The 22,556-nt window shown below is 41.7% G+C and overlaps 1 protein-coding gene across 1 annotated transcript; it reads left to right on the forward strand.

Moving 5' to 3' along the window:
• The first annotated feature begins 468 nt into the window (after window positions 1-468).
• Window positions 469-21,782, forward strand: tnfaip8l1 (tumor necrosis factor, alpha-induced protein 8-like 1). Its single transcript, XM_030727346.1, has 3 exons — window positions 469-867; window positions 17,141-17,420; window positions 19,314-21,782. The coding sequence occupies exons 2-3, from the start codon at window positions 17,149-17,151 to the stop codon at window positions 19,600-19,602; spliced, it is 561 nt and encodes a 186-aa protein (XP_030583206.1). The 5' UTR covers window positions 469-867; window positions 17,141-17,148; the 3' UTR covers window positions 19,603-21,782.
• The last annotated feature ends 774 nt before the right edge of the window (window positions 21,783-22,556 follow it).

Consider the following 22,556-nt stretch of genomic DNA (forward strand, 5'->3'; position numbering starts at 1 on the left):
GATAGCACTGCAAGTGGAAGAGTATTAGGCCGACATCATTTAGAAAAATGAACTTGGTGTTAAAACAATGCAAAAAGGATATGACCTCTGTCCTCATTAGACAGATGGGAAAACACTTGCCCTGTCCTTAAAACATCCGCTGATAAAGTTTTCCCCCTCTCCCCATCAGGACTATTAGGACATTTTGTCTGCAAAAATGTAACCAGAAGCACCAAAGTAAGCTATGTTTATGTAAAAAAAAACATTATAGGCTATATATTATTTTGACCTTGACAGAAAAGTTGGTCCCCACTGCTCCTGCTCATTGTTCCCTTAACACCATTTCCTCTGGGAAATTTTCAGCCTTGGGACTGGGAACTGGACAAGGATAATTACTGGAAACACTAACAGGGGCAGGGACTTCGCTGGCTGTAAAGGGCCTTTTCTTTCGGCCTGATTGGGCTCGGTCCACTCCCCCTCGTCGCTCCTCCATTGGCCCAAACCCACATCAGTCTGTTGATTTCCAAGTCCCCCTCAAGTTTGAAACTTTTTTTTTTTCTTTTAAACGAGTAGGAGGAATCGGGTTCCAGCAAACTCTGGTAACTGATCGCGCAGCAGCAGCCGAGGGAAAGAAAACGCGCTTTCAATAATTTACACATCTGTGGCGAGTACGCGGTTACAGAAGAGACAAATAAATAAAACAACAGCGAGTACAGGACGTTTTACAACCGACATCCAACAAAACAAGTGGAAGGGGTGGGAAAAGTATGCTGTGAAGTGACTTTATTGGCTCTGCCAGGATGAAGACTTGAGAAATTTCGCTCAGATTTAGTAACTTGTCATCTGTCTGGCTGACCGCTCCTGTGTCCCACTGAAGCTGAGAGTAAGGTGAGTCCATCTCAACGGTCGACCAGTTTTTTAATGAAACATCCCAACGGTTAGCGCTTGTTTAACGGTGTGTTATCAGAGGCCTGTGGTCAACTCACTCCAGAGTTACAAAATTGGGCCGATAAATGTTTCCTAAACTGCTTTTTTTCCCCCCTCTCTCGGGCAAACTCGGGGTTAATGAGAGCTGTTTTTGTTTGCTCGGTTTCTTTATGTGTTTGACAGCCTCCATGTTTGGTTCGGGCTCAGCGGAAGTAACGGCCAATCAGTTTGGACGTGATTCAAATACTTTAAATAGCATTTGATAAGAGATTTGGCGACTAACGGGCTGCTTCCAAAATGAAATTGAGTTGCATGGGTTGTTGGTTTAATAAGATGTGGGTACAGTATGAGAAATGAAAGACAAACCGAGTTTGCGCTTCACCATCTGGATGACAATAAGGATTGTGCGTCTGGTTTATTAGTCACTGATTGGCGATGAAAAGCACTCCTGAAGCACCCACTGTGGGGGTGGTGTGTTATACCACTCTTCCATGTTTCAGACGTTTGTAGGGCTTTAGACCATGTTTGTTGGATTTAATAGGAAAACATTTTTTTAAACATTTATTAGTAACCATATTGCACATACTTTGGTGGGAATGTTTACAGTACTGTGCAAAAGTCTTGATCTACCCCTCATGTATTTATATTTTGCTTCCAAGGAACCAGGCCTTGTAATTTTTTTTAAAAGTGGTTTTGAGAAATAGTTCTCCAGGCTTTCTAAAGGTATTTCAAAGTTTTTCTTCAAACATTGACTGTTTCACTCATTTTCAGTCCAGTCCGGCCAGTACCTGACCATTTTCAGGGGAATGTTTTTGGTTTGTTGAACCACTTAACACTGACCTATGAATCATTCGGGCCCAAAAAAGGAGCGTCGTGTCTACAGATAACAGACAACTTGGGTACTTTGCTGCTAACAGCCTGTTGCAAAAACACATAATTTGCTAAACATAGTTTGGCAGGCCTAAAATAGTATTATTTTTTTTTTTTTGCACCAATGAGAGCTATTAACTTGGCACGGTGTGCAGTTTGTCCTTAAAAAGTTTGAGGAAACTGGACAAGTGGAGGTCAAAAGAAGTGCCAGGCCTTAAAAAAAGAAAGGGGGGAAAAACTACCTAGAGCAGATGAACAGTGTCTCAAGTCTTTAAGAAATAGGGGGAATCCAGCAAAGACCTGACACAGGATCTGAAGTGCATCTGGTCCTTCAGTTCATCCAGCTGCTGTTCCCTGAAACCTTATCAGAAATGGTCTCAGTGGAAGGATGGCTTTAAAGAAGGCAATTACACAATAACTGGACTGAAAATCACTGGTTTGGAGCTGCATTTCAGCCAGTGGTGTTGGTGATCTTGTCAAAATTGATGGAATTATGAATACAGAAAAGTACCATCCTTCTGGAAAGAGTGTGATTAACAGAGGCTTCATTTTTAGCATGACAATGATCCCAAGCACACTGCCAGTGCAGCAAAAGCATACCTGCACAGGAAAGCACACAGTGTAACACTCTCGGTCATGGATTGGCCTCCCCAGAGCCCGAACCTCAGCATTACTGAAGCAGTTTGGGATCATCTTAACAGGGAACAGAACAAAAGAACTTTGGGATGTCCTACAAACCTGGAGAACTCTTCCTGAAGACTACTTACAGAAATTAAAAGAAACCTTGCCCAAGAGAGTTAAGGCTGTGTGAGAATTGTACAAACTCTGTTTTTTACCTTATATTCCGTATTTCCATGTATGTTTTCATACTCAAAATATAAATAAATGGGGGGTGTCTCATAGATAAAACTATATGAGTCATACTATACCATCTTGTATGACCAATCGAGACTTGTGTTGAGCTGATCTTTCACCATCTCACAAGGAGCTAGAGGAAATGTAGAAGAACCACTTTTAGTCCTTTGCATGTCCTTTATACACAGCGGATTAGGCCTTACAAGCTAATCCTCGGTGTATCAAAACCAAGACTGGGAAAAGAAAACCCCTCTAAGACATATGTTTTGCAAACACTGACATGTTTTTTAACACACTGCTGTGTTTACATTGTAAAGCTTTTCTCCCTGACAAGGCCAGAGGGTGGATGAATAGCTGCACTGTGCAGCCGTGGCTCTGGCAGGTAGCGGCACACATTATCATGCTCAGCCTCAGCAGACATGTTAAATGAAATATGGCTTTGGATTAGGACTTGGAGGTCCATCTGTCCTTGCACGCGCTGCGCAAGTGGCAAAATGATCTGGCGTTTTTCGACCAGCTCTCTTTTAGTTTCCAGGGCTTCCTTTGTGGCTTCGTTGTTGGTGGCAACAAGTGAGCTGAGGAAGAATGAATATTAGCAGGACTACATTTAAACACCCGATACAGATGTAGGCTGTGTTGGCCTTCTAAACTGCATATTTAACCGGCTATATTTATCAGCTCAAACTCTGTAGCGGATATAATGGGTATGTTTATTTATTTATTTTTTGCTTTATTTTCTGTTAACAGTTTCTTCTTTCCCTAAATCACTTAAACAATGCCTTCATTTTTCTAGATTAAAGTGCATGCAGCAAGTTCATTGGTCATACAAAGCGAAACCGCCTTGAGTACCTGAGAACTGGGATCATTGTTTTCTGAGGTTTTGTTGTATACAAGATTAATGGGTTAATCAGTATAACAATCAGTAACGAAAATGATCGTTAGTTATAGCTGTAAAGTAATCACATTGTCAACTATGACCCTGGACAGCAGCTAGAATACATACAAGCATAATTAAAGCCAGTTTATATAGTTTTAATATAAGACAGGTTTTAATAAATATAAATATTTTTCATTATTTGCGGCTTTATGTTCATTGTTTTGGTACTGTGTGGTTTTTGAAAGACAATCAATAATATATAATGCTTTCCCAGCAGGATTAAGCAGAGGCTGGTAAGCCTCATCTGTTTGTATTTCCATGTAACTCTATCTGCGCACATCCCCGCCTTTGCGTGTCTTGTGGAGCAGGACAATGCAGTCACGTTGCTCACCATTCCCCATGCGATGTTATTAAGGGCAGCGTATGAAATTGCGGCAGTAATCCCACAGACGCTGTTGTTCCTGCTGAGGAGAAGCCATGGTAACTCATTAACAAGACAAGAGAGGTGTTTGACCTTTCTTTTACTGGGCTGTGAAGTTCAGCTGAGCACGCAAGTGGCCTCTGGAAACCCAAAACTCAGAGCACGTGACTTTGCCCGAAAGAAGAGAGCTGTGTGACCGGCAGATATCGTGAAGTTGCTTGAGATAAAAGCAGTGAGGGATGGTGTCCACCGATAGCCCGCTCGACTTATGTCACAATCATGTCCTCTCGTGCCGACGACCCTGTGTTTTTCACTAATCCTCAACCCTGCTGTTCTTCCTGCCAGGTGCGCTGTGTTTTGCTCCTCTATTAGACACCGAGTTAGCAAATTATGCTCTTTGGGCTTGAGGTAAGGCAAATTAGTCATAATGTGTCGTACTCATACGGTGGCCTTAATTAAAATGTCACAGGCCCCGGACATCATTCATCGCTCCAGCACCTTGATTATGTCCTGCATTATTTGCAGCACTGTTAAGGTGATAAATAATACATTATTAAAACTGAGACGTGCTAGTTAAAGTGAAGTCACAAGCAGGCTGTTTTTCTTCTCGATTTGTTGCTCGCCTTTCTCTTTGCACATTGGTCCAAATTAACTCGGCTCTAAGTTAAAACAACTACCCACTTATGCATTTTAATGCAAGAACAAATGTTGTCAGTGAGTGCTGTGCTGGCCCCCAGGCAGCTCGGCAGCGACTGTATTCCCAGCCTTATTACACATGCGCAACACTGACTGATGTTCCTAAATTATGGCCAGCAGCTCGCAGTTGCTGTCTCTTACTGTATGTGCTGATGGCCCACCCTTTATCCATATCCCACATCTCTGCCTGAACCTGTTGCTCCATAGCAGACTGTTCTTAGCCTTTAGTCTATTTTAGTTCATATCGGCAGACTGAATTATTAATTCCCGATCCATTATGTGCCGATGTGTTAATTATTAATTGTTCAGCAGGCTCTGGCAGATCTGAGGAAAGTGTTTTAAAAAAAAAGGGGGGGGGGGGGGGCGTGGGCTGGGGCATAGTTTGTGAGCAAAAGGCATTGATAGCTTCCTTTCTCAGCATATCTGCACAAGTCTTCACAGATGGTGATTGTGTGGGAAGCTATAGGGTTCACCATTCAAAGATCCTGTGCGTTCAAAGCACGCATGTAGTACGTGGCCCATCGGGTGCGTTCCGCGTGCAATCCTGGCTCTCATGTTGGCAGCGCTGAGGTGGATGATTGTGTGCAAAGGAGATCATCATTACGCAGACATACAGCTGTTAGCACGTACGATGTTTTCAGCTCTGGCTCGCCTATTAGCAGTCAGCACCTCCTCTGTTATGCAACACAAGAGAAGAGAGAGACAAACACTACAAAACTTGATGAAAGATGAAATTGCGCCGTTCACTTGTCCTGAAATCCTGCTGTTGATTCCCCCCAAACAGTTGAGTGGCTCCGGTAGTGCAGCTCATTTGAGTGGTTGCTCTCATAACACAAAGCACGGATGTACCTTATATAACAACACTGGATTGTCTATTGTATCTCAGAGTGGAGACAGATTATATCATACAGCTGGGGAGAATGTGTAGAGAAGGAAGTTTTTATTTATTTTTTTCTCATTCAAGATTTCCCATGAAGAATTCATACTAATGGTATCTTTAATGTTTTTGGTCACTTTTATTTTATTCGCCCAAACTTTGTTTTGTTTTCTTGACACTTTGGGGGTTTTTTTTGTTTGTTTTTTTTTTGAGCTCTGCAGTTTGTGAGGCTTTTAAAAATAAGAATAAGGATTGGGAAAGGTAGGACAGTGCGCCCATAAACTTTAATAACTTGTGGAAGTTTAACCAAAGGCAGGAAAGCAAATATAATACACCCAAGTGTGCACACAGTAGGTCATCCTCCAATCCAGTTAGGCAGCCGTGCAATAAATATCGGCTTTGTGACGCTTATCATGACAGATTTCTTGTTGCCACTGTGCTGGAAATGTCTTGATTCCACTCTTTATGTTACAGCTCAGTTATACTGCAAAAGCACCACAAATACAGGGACGCCGTTAACTTTGGAGGTTTGCTCTAATATTACAATTATCTGGTGATTACTGGAAATTACCAGAATACCTGAATTCAAAAGTCACAGTGCCTCAGAAAATTGAACATTGTCAGCTCCACAATGGTGCTTTTGATTGCACAGCTTTTGCACGTAAAAGGCTGTTACTGTGTTCAAAGTGTGCACTGAAATTTATTTAGAGCTGAATTCATTAATCAGTTAGTTGGTCAGCAACAAAAATAATCTCCAATTATTCTGGTAGTTGATTATTTTAGGCAAAATGCCAGGGTTTCTACTCTTCACATGTTAATATTTGCTATAAACAAAGCAAGTAAAATCAGGTAGAGTGTTTTTCTAACACGCTTATCAGAATAAATCTTCATTTATTTGAGCAAAAAATTTAAAAAATGGAAATAATTGCGCCTGTTTGCAGTTCTAGCATCTTTGATCTTTTTCTGGTATCTGCTATTTTACGGGACAACAGCAGCAGGAAATGACAGGACAGGAGAGGAGAAATGTGGAGTGGTAGAGGATATGGTAAAGGTCACTTGCCGGGCTTACCAAGGTTTGCTTTTGGAAAGGTGAGGACTAAAACCAGGAAAGAGTCTTCTTGTGTTTTAATACACCTGGACACAATATTTTGTGTTTGCAGCAGATGAAAATAGTTGGTGAGAAATGCCAGGGGTAATTATCGACACACGTGATGCAGTGGAGAGCAGATAATGGGGCTGTTTTTTTTGTTGTGCAGTGCACAATTCAGTATGATTTATGTCTGTTCAGTAATCGCCTGCATCCAGAAGTGGTGAAGATTTTTCTCTGCTGATGGAGTTGTCTCTTTCAGGGTCACAGTGCCCCAATCCATGTGACTAGTGATCCCTGAAGAGCATGAAAGTCGTGACATTTTCTGCTGCCATCAACCAATCACTCTGAGGATGAAGTGTCAAGGAAAGTTCTACAGTCTCTGCCAAAGCTTTTTTTAGCAACTTTTGGTGGCCAAGCAGTGTAGAAACACATCCTTCACTGGTTTTCTCTTTATGCTGGCTCTTATCAGCATCCAACAAGCTGTCTAGATTGGCAGTAGGTATTAAAGTGGTGGTATTTTTGGTAGCTGTGACCTCCTCTTCCTCATGAGGCATGATGCCATGGGTTAGAGTGGGCGGTAGCTACAGGTGTATCCAATTTCCAACCCTTTCTCACCTGTCACATCTCAGCTTTAGTTTGACTGACAGGTGAGTATAGCGGATGCTGAGGCTGCAACCTGGATCGTGAACAATACTCCCCTTTGGAAAACCAATGCCATGCTCATACCGTGTTGGTTTTATCCTAAAAATGAGCAGTCAGAAGGCAAAAACATGTTTGTGTCAAGTAGCACGTGTAAGACATGCGTTGCATGTCTTACAGAAATATCAAGTAATGCTGAAATCACTGATTTAATTTCACTGATTTTAATAAGGTCAGGTCTAACCCTTAAAAAAAAATTGGGGTGGGGGGGATTTTAAATAGTTTCTGATTTGTGTTGGATGGAAACAGTTGGTTATATAATCTTTGCCCTGTATGGAAATTTTTTGAAAGAACTTATTAACTAATCACATATTGCGATAGTTTTAGGGTTAGGGTACCATTGATAATGACTCTGACCTCAGGTTTTGCTATTGATGAAGAACACATTCAGCAGCAATGTTCATTATTTCCAGTGTGAGGATTTTGGGATTGTTTTTGATTTATATATCTGGAAATTGCATGGTTATAAATTCTGCAATATCAATATATCTGCTACTATAGTTTTTTTTTTTTGTTTTTTTTTTAATGACAAATGATAGGTTCATTGTTTATTAATGAACACTTTCACAAAGTTAGTGGTAGTTAAGTGATTAGTTACCCACATACTGGTAAAACACCACACAGCTGTCTTGTCAGCTTACTCTGCTGCATGTGCTGCACATTATTGCACATTACTGGCTATGACCACTTTCATACCGTCTGTGATACCAATACATCTGTCAAAAGGCACCATCGGCCGATAATCAGGCTCTAGTTGAAATTATGATTAACACCTTTTTTTTCTTTTTTCTTTTAAATTCCTTGTGGCTTTTGACCTCTTAAGCTTTTGACACGTAAGCACTCTGTCAGAGTGGTATTAATGTTCTCACCTTTCAAATCTGTCATATTTTATTAATTAGTTCTCATTATCATACAGTCAACTCCACATGGTGAATATAAAAGTATAACTTAAATTGTGGCATTTAATTGGTTACTTAGTGCATCAAGGCTGTGGCAACTGCATCAAGATCTTGTTGCTGTCTTTGCAGCCCTTTATCTGTATCAGTCTAAAAGGTCACAGTGGCCACATTACAGAAACACTAAATGAAAGTGACAGCCAGTAGGAGTTGTCATCCCACTTATTCCTCTTTTCCCATATGAACTGAAGAAGCTTTTAGCTGAAGTATCCCCATTGCAGACAGTGGCTTCACCTGCCCTGAAACTCAAACGAAGCAAATTAAATCTGGATAATAAAAGTGCCTATCCAGCTCCATGTTATCCAGCTTTAATAATCCTCTGAGGACTAGAGGAGGGGATGGTAAGGTCATTTTTTTTTTAGTCATCACAGCTTCTTTATAACGTGATCCTTCAGCCAGGCTGCCACGCAGGCTTGACAGGCCTGTCTACACCTGCAGGCAGGAGAGAGAGTCCCCTGGGTTCATTACCCAGAGTCTCTTATTGTCTTGAGACATCAATCCGACACTCTGTGTGGGGTCTGGTTTCTTTTCCAATGAGTCATCTTTGCTGAGTTTTTCGCTCAATGTCTTTATGAGTGTGTGCTTGCCAGCTCATTTTGAGTGAGTATATGAGTTTGTAACTTGTCTAACTGCTGCAATTATAAGTGCTGAATTCTTGGCTGCTGCAGTCTGTCTTTGTTTTCATTTCATGTTCAGCTGCTCAGTCAGCCAGGCCTATCAGCAATGTGTATGCGTGCGGGTGTGAGCGAACAGATGTTTGTTCTTCTGATGTATTCCTTGCACTGATGACTCTGGCTTGTATACTTTGCCACAATACTCAGCAGGATTTGCTGCTGTCATGTCTTGTTTTGCCTTAAATCCGTTAAAATGTTGCCTCTAAATACTACGGAGACACTGTGTCGTGGTTTGCGGGCTGTCCCTGGACGCCGCACTTCACAGGCCATTTAGATTTGGCACTGAGCGCTTTCATGCTGCAGAGTCACAGAAGAAAAATAAGATTTGAATCGAAAGCCTTTTCATCACTTTGTCTCTTGAGAACATGTTTTCGCGAAACCTTTAGCTTTAGGGGGGAAACTGAGAGCCGGGGTGAGGATATCCTTCCATCCTTAAGATAAGAGTGTCAGGGGTCTGTTTTGTCACTCTCAAGCCTTGAGTGAAACCAACAGAAGACAATGCTGAGAGCCAGCCATTTGAACTGTTTGTATACATGGGTATGACAGGCAAACACTCCACCCTTTCCCCATTTTTGCCTTCCTCTTTTTCTGTAGCTCATTGGCAGGCTGCAGAGAGAGAGAGCTATGACAGCTTAGAGCTGCAGCAAAAGTGTAATTTAATGAGCGCTATGAAATCACCCTTGAATCTGAAAACAGCATCTATCTATTATCCATTTGCACTTTTCTAAACTCTCATACATCTATCAGCAAAGGGAGACCGAGGATGGAGGCTAATGCTGACTTCCTTTAAGTGTTGTGATAAGTGCGTCTCCTTTTTGAGGCTGTCCTCTGTGATTAAAGAATGTCACAAGGACTAAGGGACTTTTTTGCAGTTGTCAATTGCATAGAAATAAAGATTTCAAGCTCTGTTTTTTTTTTTCCTCACTCTGATCATTAGTGTCTTTCTCATGGTTATCCATTTCACACGCGTTGCATCAGAGCAGGATTTTCTGTAACAAGCGTAGCATGGCAAGTTTAGAGTTACAACCGTGGTGAAATGGTCGATAGGGATCTGCCAGTGATCCTTGATCAGCACAGTGAGAGGCCCGATGAAATGTCCAGCACCTGCAACAAGACAGTGTGAAAACTAGATTGAACATGAGACGGTATATAAATGACCTCTCATTCCAACACCTACATTTCTTTCATGTTTCAGGATTGATGTATAACGCACCTCCACCTTTCTTCTCTCTCCATCTTTCTGCCTCTGCTCACCCTCTCCTCGTGTGTCTCCTCTCTGGGAAGCATCCTGCTGACACTCTCTCCGAGGAGTCTTATTGATATTCTTAGAGAGGCATTGCAGGGAGAGAGAGAAAGAAAGGGAGGAATGAAAGTCACACACTGTAGCAGGCAGCAGATGCACTACCTTCGAGTACCGACAACAGCAAACGTCACAAGTCACTCAGCAGGGATGTGTCGCTGCTCCGTGTCTGCTGCACTAATTGCACCTCTCACGCTTTGTGTGTTTATTATCCGGATTATTATGGATAGGCAATTTGCCATTCATGTATTTATGTTTACAGTTAATCCTCTGTAATGTGGGGACTTATTGCATAAAGATTAATCAGTTATCGTGATGTGAATGGGAGACTTAGAGCTAAAAATAATTGGGTTTTGGTGCAGCAGCCACCCGTTAGGCAACATTTAGCACTTTAGACATTTTATAAAGGAAAGGAACTCTTTATAAAAGAGACTCTTGAATCCACTTTATCATTTTCCTTGAGAAAAATATTTGCCTCATTTCTGTGTATTTTTTTCACTAACCTTTACACTTGGACCAGCCATAGTTAAAAAAAAAAAAAAAAAAAAAATTTTCAGCACCGGACCTGGATTCAGCTTTAGTTCCAATACTCTGTCCGATCAGCTTAGACAATCATGTTGTGCCTTTAGACGAAAATATGTTTATTAGCTGATTGGGCAGTCAACAGAAAATGAACCTTTGATTTATTTTACAACAGCCAGTCTCCCATGCCTTCTACACAAGTCTTTCAGAATCAGCTCATTTTCAGTATATTTAATGAAGCCATGCAAAATTTTTACCATCATACTTTACAGGCCCTTGAAGAACACAGCAGCAGGTCAAAAGTTATGGAAGATTTTTAATCAGCTGGTTCTGATTAAAGAGAGACGTTCCTGTCTGAGGTCAGGTACGAACTTTGTTCAAATTTAGCTGATTGGCCCAGCTTCTTCTGAGCACAGGGCCCACTAGAGGAGGTCGGACCCTCAGCCACTCTATTGAAGACTGTTTCTGAGTGTTTGGTCACAGACATTCACACCAGTGACCTGCTGAAGGTCATTTTGTAGGGCTCTGGCAGTGCTCACCCTGGTCCTCCTTGCACAAAGGAGCAGATACCGGTCCTGCTGATGGGTTAAGGACCTTCTCTGCTCTGTCCAGTTCTCTTAGAGTCAGCGAACGTCAACTGGCGCCTCGCGGCATTCGGCCCGCTAGAGCTTTCCATCCGGTCCCTGGAATATTACTGAAATCAAGACTACCCAAGTGAGGAGGAAAAAATATGAAGAGTTCAGATGCAAAAGCCACTAAATGCCACCTCCTTCAAAAATGAGATGATATTTACAGAATCCTTTCCACACGTACTATACGCCAATCAATCATGTCGCTTCATAACCTGTTAAATACCCATCCCTGACTAGTCTGACTTATCAAAAGCTTCAAAACACCACTTCCCAGTGCCCGTAAAACCCACCATGTACCTAGAACCAATCAGAATGCAAGATTGGAGTGATCAGTTGTAAACACAGCTGAAGGTGAGTCTAGCCTGGTTTTGTGTAGAAAAAATGTTTGGCGATCAATCTTGACTAAAGGAAGTAAAAGTCGTAACAAGATTTCTGTCGGTGAACCTACGGAAGGATTGTTACTGTCTGTTGAGCCTACTCCCTGGCCTGTGCGGGTCTCCCGTCTCCTTTGTTGTGAGGGTCTCTCACTCGGTCTGCTCACGGGGGGACCGGACGGCGATGCAAGCTGGGTGGGTAGTTGGCTCAGTATGTATCACTCGGTTGTTACAAACCTCGTATGTACTATTCTGTTATTGTTAAAATAAATGTGCTGCCATTTTGTGCCATTTTCGTTCATCATAGTCTAATAGTTGGGCCTTTTGTCTTAATTCACACTGGGCAGAGGACGGACTTAAGATTTTTGCTGGTTTTGCCACAAAACAAAATATTATTTATTAAAAAGTAGGTAAATTACTATATTTACATTTTTGAAATAAGTGCTCTTGCAAAAGAAAAGTGTCCAGGCAGATTTAGAGGGTTTTGCATCTGAACTCTTCATATGTTCCTATATTCATTTTAAAAAATCAAAAACAAAATGCCTTCTGAAAAGTAGATTATCCATAGATGAACTCGTTCTCATTTAATATTTTACTGTTTCCCCTGCTCATTATATCTATAATGAGAACAACTGCGCACAAAGGCGGTGTTTTTCTAACAGCCATATATCAAATGATAATATATTACATTCCGGCCCTCGGACAAAAGTAGTTGATGACCCCTGTTCTAGAGTACCGTATTTTCCGGAGTATAAGTCGCACTTTTTTTCATAGTTTGGCTGGGGGTGCGACCTATACTCCGGAGCGACGTATATGTGACATTTATAACACATGAACCAAAATACTCCAGCCACTTGACATCTCCGTGAACTGCAGCTTTAAGGCAGTCTTGCGTAACCTGTGGGCGCAGTGGATGATGGATGGAGAGCACAGCTTAACGGCAACTGGGAGAATGCGCCACCCAACTTTCCTGGAAGTCATTGGATGGATCAAGAAAACATGGGCTTCAGTGACAAACCATCCTGTTGGGATTCAGAAAGGCTGGAATAATTGGAACTGCAGCTGACGACGAGTCTGACTAACGCGACACAGAAGAGGAAGCGGCGCTTCGTCTACGGAGTGTACGGAATTGTTTAGAAGTGACACCGAGGATGAAGAATTCAATGGATTGATGGTTTGGTTAACTTGTTAGTATGTTCTTTATGCTATGGTTATCTGAATAACTTAATGTTACGTTAACATACTGTAGCGATTCTCTTAGTTAGAGAGCGTGTTGATGTTGTGGGATTTCGGACTGTTCGGGAGGTTCGTGAAGGCAGCATGGAGAGAGAGAAAAAGACCGAGAGCTTGCCTGTGTGTGTGTTGCTGTTCCGTTGTTGTAGTTGTGGTTGGCGTGGCTGTGGCCTACAGCAGCCGTTTTTCTGTTAATAAAGACGACCTTTGTTGTGAATATCGCCGACTTTGGAAGTGTGTTTACAACGTTACAATACCGAACACGTGTTCGTTGTGCGTCATGTAGCTGAATGTGCTACGTTAGCATAACGTAGGTGTAACCGTGTTCGTCCTGTTCTTTAATCCATTATTATTTTAAATTGCCGTTCAAGATGGAATTTCTGCTCTGGGTCTCGGATTCTATCAACCCCCCCCCCCAAAAAAGTGCGACTTATAGTCCAGTGCGACCTATATATGTTTTTTCTTCTTTATTATGCATTTTTTGGCTGGTGCGACCTATACTCCGGGGTGACGTATAGTCCGAAAAATACGGTAGCTGTCTGTCTCCTGGAATCTCATACTACCAGTAGTGACACTGACCTAGCCAAATACAAAACTAGTGAAAAAACAGTCAGAAAAGCTGAGGAGAGAAAAAATGTCAGTGGCCTCCACCTGTAAAACCATTCCTGTTTTGGGGATTGTTTCATTGTTGCCCCTCTAGTGCACCGGTTGGTAATTTGATTAACACCAAAACAGCTGAAACTAACTGACCAGATCAATATCCCAGAAGTTTCACTGACTTGATGCTCTGATTAAAAAGTGTCCCTTTAATTTCTTTTATAGAATATTTCTTAGCTGCAGGACAATTGTTCAAAAATGAGGCACATTTATCTTATGTAACCTCAAAAGGCTAAATTTTAATTTTAAACTGATCAAACTGTTGGGATTAAAACTGGAGAATTGAAGTACCAATCTTTTTTGGACACTTTTCAGTAGCAAAATGTAATGAGGTTTCAGTATCCATCCCTACAAATTGAGCTTAACTTGTATATCTGCATTGAGCCTTTGGATTACCAACAGCATAACCTACACAAGTGGCCAACACCATTGCCAGCGTTTATACTTGTTGCTACACTAGCTGGTGATGGGGTTTCTCTTTGAGCTGCTCCATTCTCTCCCAGAGCATTTTGAAAATGGCTGCAGTAGTAGTAGTAGTAGTAGTAGTAGTAGCCAGAGGTATTTAGGAAGAAACCAATCAGTCATTGTGGGCTGTGTCAATGCAGCGTGTAACTATGTCAAGAATAGCTTAGGGTTTCGTAAGGGTTTGTGGTTACAACCTACCTAAAGACCTGTCGGTCTCCTTATATGGATATTTAAGTACAACTGAACAAAGTCTGTCATTAATGTGTCAGGCCACCTGCTGCCTGAACAGCTTCATTACACCGTGGCATTTATTCTCAAACGAGAAGGACAAACTCTTTTTCCTTTCCTTTCCGACCTAAAAATTATTCCCTCATTTGGTCTTTTTTTTTTTTTTTTTTTTTTTTTTTTTTTTTTTGCTTTTTTTTTTTTTTGCATTTTTGGCCACAGTGGATTTTGTGGGCAGTGGAAAGAGACAGGAAATGGGGAAAAGATACAGGGGAAGACACACGGGCAAATTGTCGTCAAACCCGCGCCGCCCGCACCGCAACGTGGCATATGAATGTGGTCGCCGGCTTCACCACTAAGCCACCCAGGCGCCCCTCATTTGGTCTTTTGATGACAGTGATGCACGCCGCCGTCTCACACATTGGTCCAAAGGTGTTCAATTGGGTTGACATCTAGTGACTGCAAAGGCCAAGCATATGATTAACATCATTTTCATACTCATCAAGCCATTCAGTGACCCCTTGTGCTGTACCACTACTCCAGTCAGGATAGAAATGTTTTATCATAGGATAAAGGTGGTCACTCTGAACAACTTCATATCCTTTTTCAGTCCTTGTATAGGTGACTGTTCAGATTATTGCTTTAATTTGTCAGTCTATAAATCAGTGCCTGTAAAGTTAAGTAACATTATATATTTAATAGGCAGAAAAAGAGTTTTTATGGTTGTGTGACTCAATTATCAAACAGCAAGACTAATAGTTTAGCTACATGCTTATAATGGGAATGCTACATGTTGATGGAAATAATGCAACATTTGCTTTGACCTGATGACAATGCTAGATAAAAAAATCTGGAAATTTTTTTGGGGGGAAAACCCTTTCTTGGCAACAGGTTTCCATTCAAATACATGTCAGACGCATATTTAAACAGCCAGGTAGCTTGTTGCATGGTGGCACTGTATGTAAATACAGCTTAAATTTCTTATGTTCTTCTAAAGATGTATTAAATCTTTTAAGTTCTGAGGGAAGAAGTACAGAACCCACTGACATCATGCTGGAAGTTTTGAAAACTCCGCCCATTATTGTGCTCCCTCGAACACTGAGCACAGCGAATGCCATATCTGGTGTGAAAATGCCACAACTGATGGACTGAGTAATCGTACCATCTCTAGTGCTGGGGCTTAAAATGTCAAACCATTATCGTTACCTCGCTACTCATAATTGCTGCTTTTTCTTTATTGTATAAATGTTACAATTTTTTTTTTTCTTTTCAATTTTGAGCAAAAATAGGGGGGAGGGGGGTGTCCTGCCATTAGCCCATGGCTGCATTGTGAATTACGTTAATATGGTACATTAGGCCAACTGATGTGGAGCCCACCATCATCTCATGTTTAATGCTGCAGCCCAGAGTAGTGAAACAGCGAGCAGAGGAGAGTGGAGAAACCACAGCAGACTCTCACGCTGAGCTGAAATTAAATTAGTGCACATGAAATAGGTCAGTATCTTGAATAAAATACTTCTTTGGGTTTTTGAGGTACTGAGTGGACACTCTACGCTGCACTCTTGCCATCTCACTATCACTTATACTCACTTTATCAACACAATGAGGACCAACAGTTTCAAAGAGAGAGAGGCTCAAATGCACTCAGCATGCAGGCATGATAATATAGAGAAAATATAGAGAGAAGAGAAGCCTGGATTACAAAACATATAGCTATTTGGTATTATAGCAATGTGAAACACAGTATTCAGTTTCATTTAGTTTTGCTATATTTTTCTAAAAGTAAACCTCTAAAAATGTTGTCCATGTCCAGCCAGAATCAAACTTCTAATACAGTTGCCCCTTCTTTCACCTTAATTCATTCCTCTGCTCTGGTATTAGAAGGCAGGCGTGGAAAATAACTGTGTTGCCTGTTTATGATTGTGCACTCTGAGGTTATCCTTGGAGATCTGTGAAAGTTGGAGAGGGAGTGCTCGGGAAAATTGATTTATGTTGCTTTATTTTTTATTTTATTTTTGAAAGGAGAACGTACAAACCTAAAGAAGTGACCCGTAGAAGGCATTGAGACACGGCTGCTGAAATGATGTGGCGTGCCGCGCTCTCCCTCCCTCACGAGGGAGGGAGAGCGCGGCTGTGAAAGCCAGCAGACCCGGTGACCCCTCACTACTTATGAGCCTCTATCATGGGCGCAGCCTTTCACTGAGTCACTCCACTTGGCACACAAACACACACTCGGAAGCAGCATCATACATAAATAAATCCACACATGTGTAGTGAGTGAGTGGGCTGTGTCTGCTCTCCGCTCACTTTAACACACACTCACCTTGTTTCGTCAATGCATTCAGCTGATGAGACGTTCAGATTACTTTTTCTGCTTTGCGTGGTCGGGATGTAACTGACTTTACTCCTACACGCGTAATGACACATTCTTCTCTAACTACCTTGTAGGCTCTGAGCCAGAGGGTTGCTGGGACTAATTTGACAGCTGCCATGGCTCATTATCTGATAAAGCGGACAGCTCTTGGCCCCGCAGTTTAAACAGAATTAGTGTCGATGTTAAATGCTGTATCTTCACGCATTGCAGGCTGCCAGTGTAATGTTCTTGGCTGTTTTTGCTTCTGATATGAGAAGGTCAAAGTGGATATTTAAGAAAAGGTTCTTGGTTCATTTCTAAATTTATGTCAAATGTAGGACACTTTAAAGATGTTTTCACACATCATTTTGATAGGGCTCCACTGAAAGAACTTATATCTGCTGTCAAGCATAACCGCTTGATAGGATGTTCTCTCCCTCTGTCTCTTCTCCACCTAGACTTGACCATGGACTCCTTCAGCACTAAGAGCCTAGCCCTGCAGGCGCAGAAGAAACTGATGAGCAAGATGGCCACAAAGAGCATGGCCAACCTCTTCATCGACGACACCAGCAGTGAAGTGCTGGACGAGCTGTACCGTGTCACCAAGGAGTACACCCGCAACCGCAAAGAGGCCCAGAAGATCATCAAGAACTTAATCAAGATTATGGTGAAACTGGGAGTGCTCTACAGAAACAGTCAGTTCAGCAGTGAGGAGCTGATCCTAGTGGAGAACTTCAGGTGGGCAGGACAGATTTGTTAAAGAATCTGCTGCACATTCTGGGGAATGCGCTCATTTATTGCTCTCATGTCTATGCATGAAGTACAGATCTAGAGCTATGAGGTAGTTTACCTTAGCTTAGCCTGAGGTGGATTTAGGTGCTTATCTCTCAAAGGAATGTTATAGTTTCCTGGTATGTGCGTATGCATGGGTCCACTTTGGCTGAGGTTGGTTGATCCATCAATTATGTATGCACCCTCCAAGTGGACTTTAAAGACATATAACTGGAATAAATACTCATCTGTAGTGTCTGCAGATGTCTGTGGGATTAAAAGGACAATTACTGGGCCTTAGATGGGGATCATACTCTGTTGTGGACACAGAGGCATATATAAAGTTGGATGTACCTACCATTACATTGCCACTTTGCTTGTGGACCACTGTTGTGAACCATTTTAGCAGTTGGCATCTTGAGTTTTTTGGATAGCACACTCAACTTAATGTATTTTTGAGGACAACTGAACAAGATGAAATGGCGCCTACCAGTAAAATTCTCTTATTCCGCTGGTAGTTTAATGTCATTTCCACACACACATACGTGTAATTTGATAAACTTAGCTTTTTCTTGGCCTTTTGGCCTTTTGTTCACAAGGACACAGCATTTTAGGTCACTGAACCTGAGCTTTAAAAAACTCATTCCAGAGTTAAGATTTTCAGAATCTTGGTTTCTGCGTTCACATGCAGACAATGTAAACTGAGATGATGTTTTGCAGCGTCAAAGGTGTGGACCTTCATTGTGGTTGGGAATGGTGTTGGAGCCACAGGGCAAAAAGCAGGGTACACCCTGGACAGGTGGCCAGTCTATTGCAGGAATAACAAAAAGACAGACAACCATTCACACACATTCACACCCATGTCCAATTTAGTCACCAGTTAACCTAACATGCATGTGTTTGGACTGTGGGAGGAAGCAGGAGAGAACATGCAGACTCCACAAAAAGGTCACAGGTTGCCAGTGCATTTGAACCCAGTACCCTCTTACTGTGAGGCAACAGTACTAACCACTGCACCACCATGCTGCTCTGGTTTAAAAAAAAAAAAAAAAAAAATACCAATGTACATGTGGATGTAGCCTAACATTAGGGCTATTAACACGCCGTTTGAGAGAATGCAGTTTTTGTCACTGCCGCTAGGCTCATCAGCCTTGGATGTGCCACTTAGTTAATCTGTATTTAAGGAACATACTTGCTGGAATAGCATCTTTACAAAAAGAGTAGTTTATCAATCCTGTCAAAACTTCCTGCTAGTTATTGTGACACTTACAGGAGGGAGCTGTATTTTTCCTTTGATTTCTTCTTCGTTTATTGGAGAGATTTGGCTCTTACAGCAGATTTTTCATCACTGGTGAAGTTCAAATTATAGCAATAAATGATCACTTACTTGACTTAAGTGTGTCTGAGTGAAATCTAAGTAGTGTTATATTGTCGGTGAGGAGGTTGGAAACCTTGAGAAACATTTAAGATGTTATTCTGGGGAAAACTGCAGTTCAAGTACATGCGCTGATGGAAGAAAATTAAGGGAATTAACATTTACATCAGTGTGTGTATGTGTGTGTATATATATATATATATATATATATATATATATATATATATATATATATATATATATATATATATATATAAAAACTGAGCTTGGATGGATGCAAAGCTGACTTAAGTACTCAGTGTGGAGAATGGTTATTATATTAGCATGGAGATGTGAGCTGTGCAAAGGACAATACTATAACTAATATATGGGGGTTGTGAAACTTTTCTGCAGAAATTCATGCGGCAGCACTTTCTATTTTTACTTCTGCTGTTCTGGTCAGAATTAGAAACTGACAGCCTCTCCTCTTTCTTGTCTCCTCGCAGGAAGAAAGTCCACACTCTGGCCATGACGGCGATCAGTTTCCACCAGATCGAGTTCACCTTCGACCGCCGCGTCATGAGCGCTATTTTGAACGATTGCCGTGACCTGCTGCACCAGGCCATCAAACGGCACCTGACAGCCAAGAGCCACTCGCGAGTCAACCACGTCTTCAATCACTTTGCCGACTGTGACTTCCTGGCGGCTCTGTACGGGCCCTCTGAGGTTTATCGCGCTCATCTGCAGAGGATCTGTAATGGGATCAATAAGATGCTTGATGACGGAAACCTCTGACCTCTGCCTCGGCATCAAGCACGCTTACCTCGAGTCACCACCCCCCAAATGTGGGATTTCTTTTTTTAAGATGACAATCATGAACATTTGTGGTTTTTTTTTTTTTTGTTTGTTTTTTTTGTTTTTTTTTGTGTTTCCGTTTACTGTAACACCGATGTCCTCTTGGCTGCTTAGTCCAAAGTATATTTCTTTTCCAGCCTTTTTGTTTAATGAATGTAAAATTTCATGCTCTTATCTCTATAGCCTTGACAACTGTGCCTTAAATAACATATTTTATCTTCATTCCAAGGGCTTACTTTCTCTCTCTCGGCTTGTTTAAAAGGCAAGAAACCAGGCACGGGCCAACAGCTGTATCTCTTAAATGGACAAAAGTGGGTCTAGGAGCACCATGACCAGGAAGAAAGTGAATTTCCAAGGACAAAAAAAAGTTTTACTGTTTGTTTGTTTTCCCTAGAAGTAGTGTTGCACTCAGTCCTGAACAAGCGCTGTACTGTACTTTCCCGTTGTAGTAAAACCATGTGAAGCACTGCAGTTGAGTAATCCCGCTTAGCCTGCATTTTGTGGCTCTCACGATCATGCACTGAGCTCCGCTCTGTAGAGAAACCTGGCTTTTTGTTTTGGAGGCACTTATATACCCACATTTGCTTCCAATCGTCTGGTTTATAGCCACCACAACAAAGACAAAGTATTTGGGTCATGGTGGGAATATAAACTTGAAGGAATTTGAATGCGCTGCATGTTGTTGATTGTCTCTGCTCTGACTCGGATGTCTCGCTGCCTGGACGCTCATCTGGTCTGAAAAATCACGGCATGGTGGCGGCACAATGTGGTGCCAGGTGCAAAGATTGCGCCGGCATTCTGTCAGAAGGGAATTAAGCACGAACTCGGTCAAACTGCTTGCCATAATGGATGTCAGAGTCTGGGGTCAGCTGTGTTTCAGGCTTATCGGCAGAGCCTCACGTTTATCCTAAAAGCACTAAAACTCCAGTTCAAATTCTGACTGATCTAAACTAAAAAGACTCCCCATGAGCAGGCAGATGAAAGGCTGGGCGAAAACTGCAGCTCCGTGTCTGTGAAGAGCACCGGGCAAAGCACAGAGATTAGAGCAGAGACAAACACAGTACCTGATTGTGCTCTCCCACTGCAATTATAGCTCCCCACTCTGGGGTGGCATAATGGCCGGGAGCTTGCCTCTGTCGAGCAGCCACTCCATTTCACCGCACAGCAGCCTCATGTGAAGAGATGGAGATAACATCTCTGTTTGCGCGATGCAAGTCCTTTTAATGGATTGAAAGATGATGTTGTGTTTCTTCCTTACAAAGGAGTATATGAATAGTTACTACTACCCCTCTCCAACCTTGCTTAATAGCCATCTTTCCTTTTTGTCTATGTGTTTTTGTATCACTGAGCTTGTCTGGGAGATTGTTTTTGTGCTGCGGCCTCATTTTGTATTCTGTGTGTGTGTGTGTGTGTGTGTGTGCGCGCGTGTGTGTGTTTGTGTGCATACCTGTGAGAGAATTGGAAATTGAGCCGTGTAATAAGCGCTGTGCATTCCCAGATAGGATTGCTGAAACTTTAACTTCTTCTGCAGCAGCTCTGCCAAAGGAGGGGGGAAAAAGGACTGGTGTTACTTAAAATGCAGTCTTTTTCCTGAACAACACTTCAGAAGATAATATGCACTTGATAATTCTAACCCATTAATGGTGATAATGAAGGCAGAGGTGGTGGCTGTTGTGATTTTTAGTTCTTTTAAAAAAAATTGCCTTTTAATTCTTAGATGACTTCCCTGAGTATATTCTCATTTGTTAGATTCATTTAACTCCAACTTCATCATTTTGGGAACGCTTTGAAGTAAATCCATTGCCCCCCCTGCGAAACAGATGATATTAATTGTCTTCAAATGCCATTTTTTTCCCCAATCCCTCCACATCTCAGGGCGAGTTTAAATCTCACTTAGTTTGAAAAACACGACGTACCAAAAGCACCACAAACCCCTTGGAACGACCGCACTTATTTTACTAAAATCCCTCAAATAAAATGTACTTTTCTTGTTGCATTTTTACTCTTGTGAATTGTGAAATGTTTTTATTTTCACGCGTGTACATAGGATTGTTTTTGTGCATCTGTATCGTATCCAGACACAACAAATTTAATTAAAATAAACTTTTCTGAAAATGAAACATTTGCTGTTCTTTTTTTTTTTTTTAAATTCATTTTTGCCTTAATCACGTATCTTCCTAGCTGTATGTTGGATGTTGGAATTTTCTGGCCAAGTCAGGAGGGTAATCTGACTGTTGCTGACCTGGATTTAGTCAGTCAAATCCCTTCCCCCTGCTCCCAGCATTGTTGGGAAACCATGAAAGCAAACACAAGTCCATCTGACTGACAAACAATTCAAGTTAGGGTCATTTTTTTCCACTTCCTACGAGCCCACGCCACGGTCAGAGGTAGAACAGGAAATGAGTAAGCCAGAAGGACTTTGTGCTTCTGTTCTAGGAAATTTAAACATTCAACTGAGCTGCTGCTTAATTTCAAGCGTACAACGAGTAGCACTCTGGATTCAGTTTGAGTTTAATCTGTCATTGACTTTGCTGCTTCTCAGACTTTGGAATGATAATTTGGCCAGCAGCACATCTACTGATCCTCCCTGTAGCACACTTGAAAGGCTAGTGTGGTACCAAGTGCCCATTTATCCTCTAATACAGTCATTATCTAAACATGAGTGTGTGTGTGTGTGTATTCACCCTCGAGTTCAGAACACTATGTGACTAGAAAGAGATGTGACCAACTCAGTTGCATCTTATTTTCTTCCCTTTCCTAAAAGGTGCAACTTTGATATTGAGTAAAGCAAAAACATCTTTAAAGTTAAAGAGACAGTAAAATCTTATTTACATATTTTTCTTCCAGCTTCTAGTGCTGTTTACTCATCTGGATTTTTTTTTGGTGTGAGTCGC

This window comes from Archocentrus centrarchus, chromosome 4 (genome assembly GCF_007364275.1).
Source record: "Archocentrus centrarchus isolate MPI-CPG fArcCen1 chromosome 4, fArcCen1, whole genome shotgun sequence".
Taxonomy (NCBI): domain Eukaryota; kingdom Metazoa; phylum Chordata; class Actinopteri; order Cichliformes; family Cichlidae; genus Archocentrus; species Archocentrus centrarchus.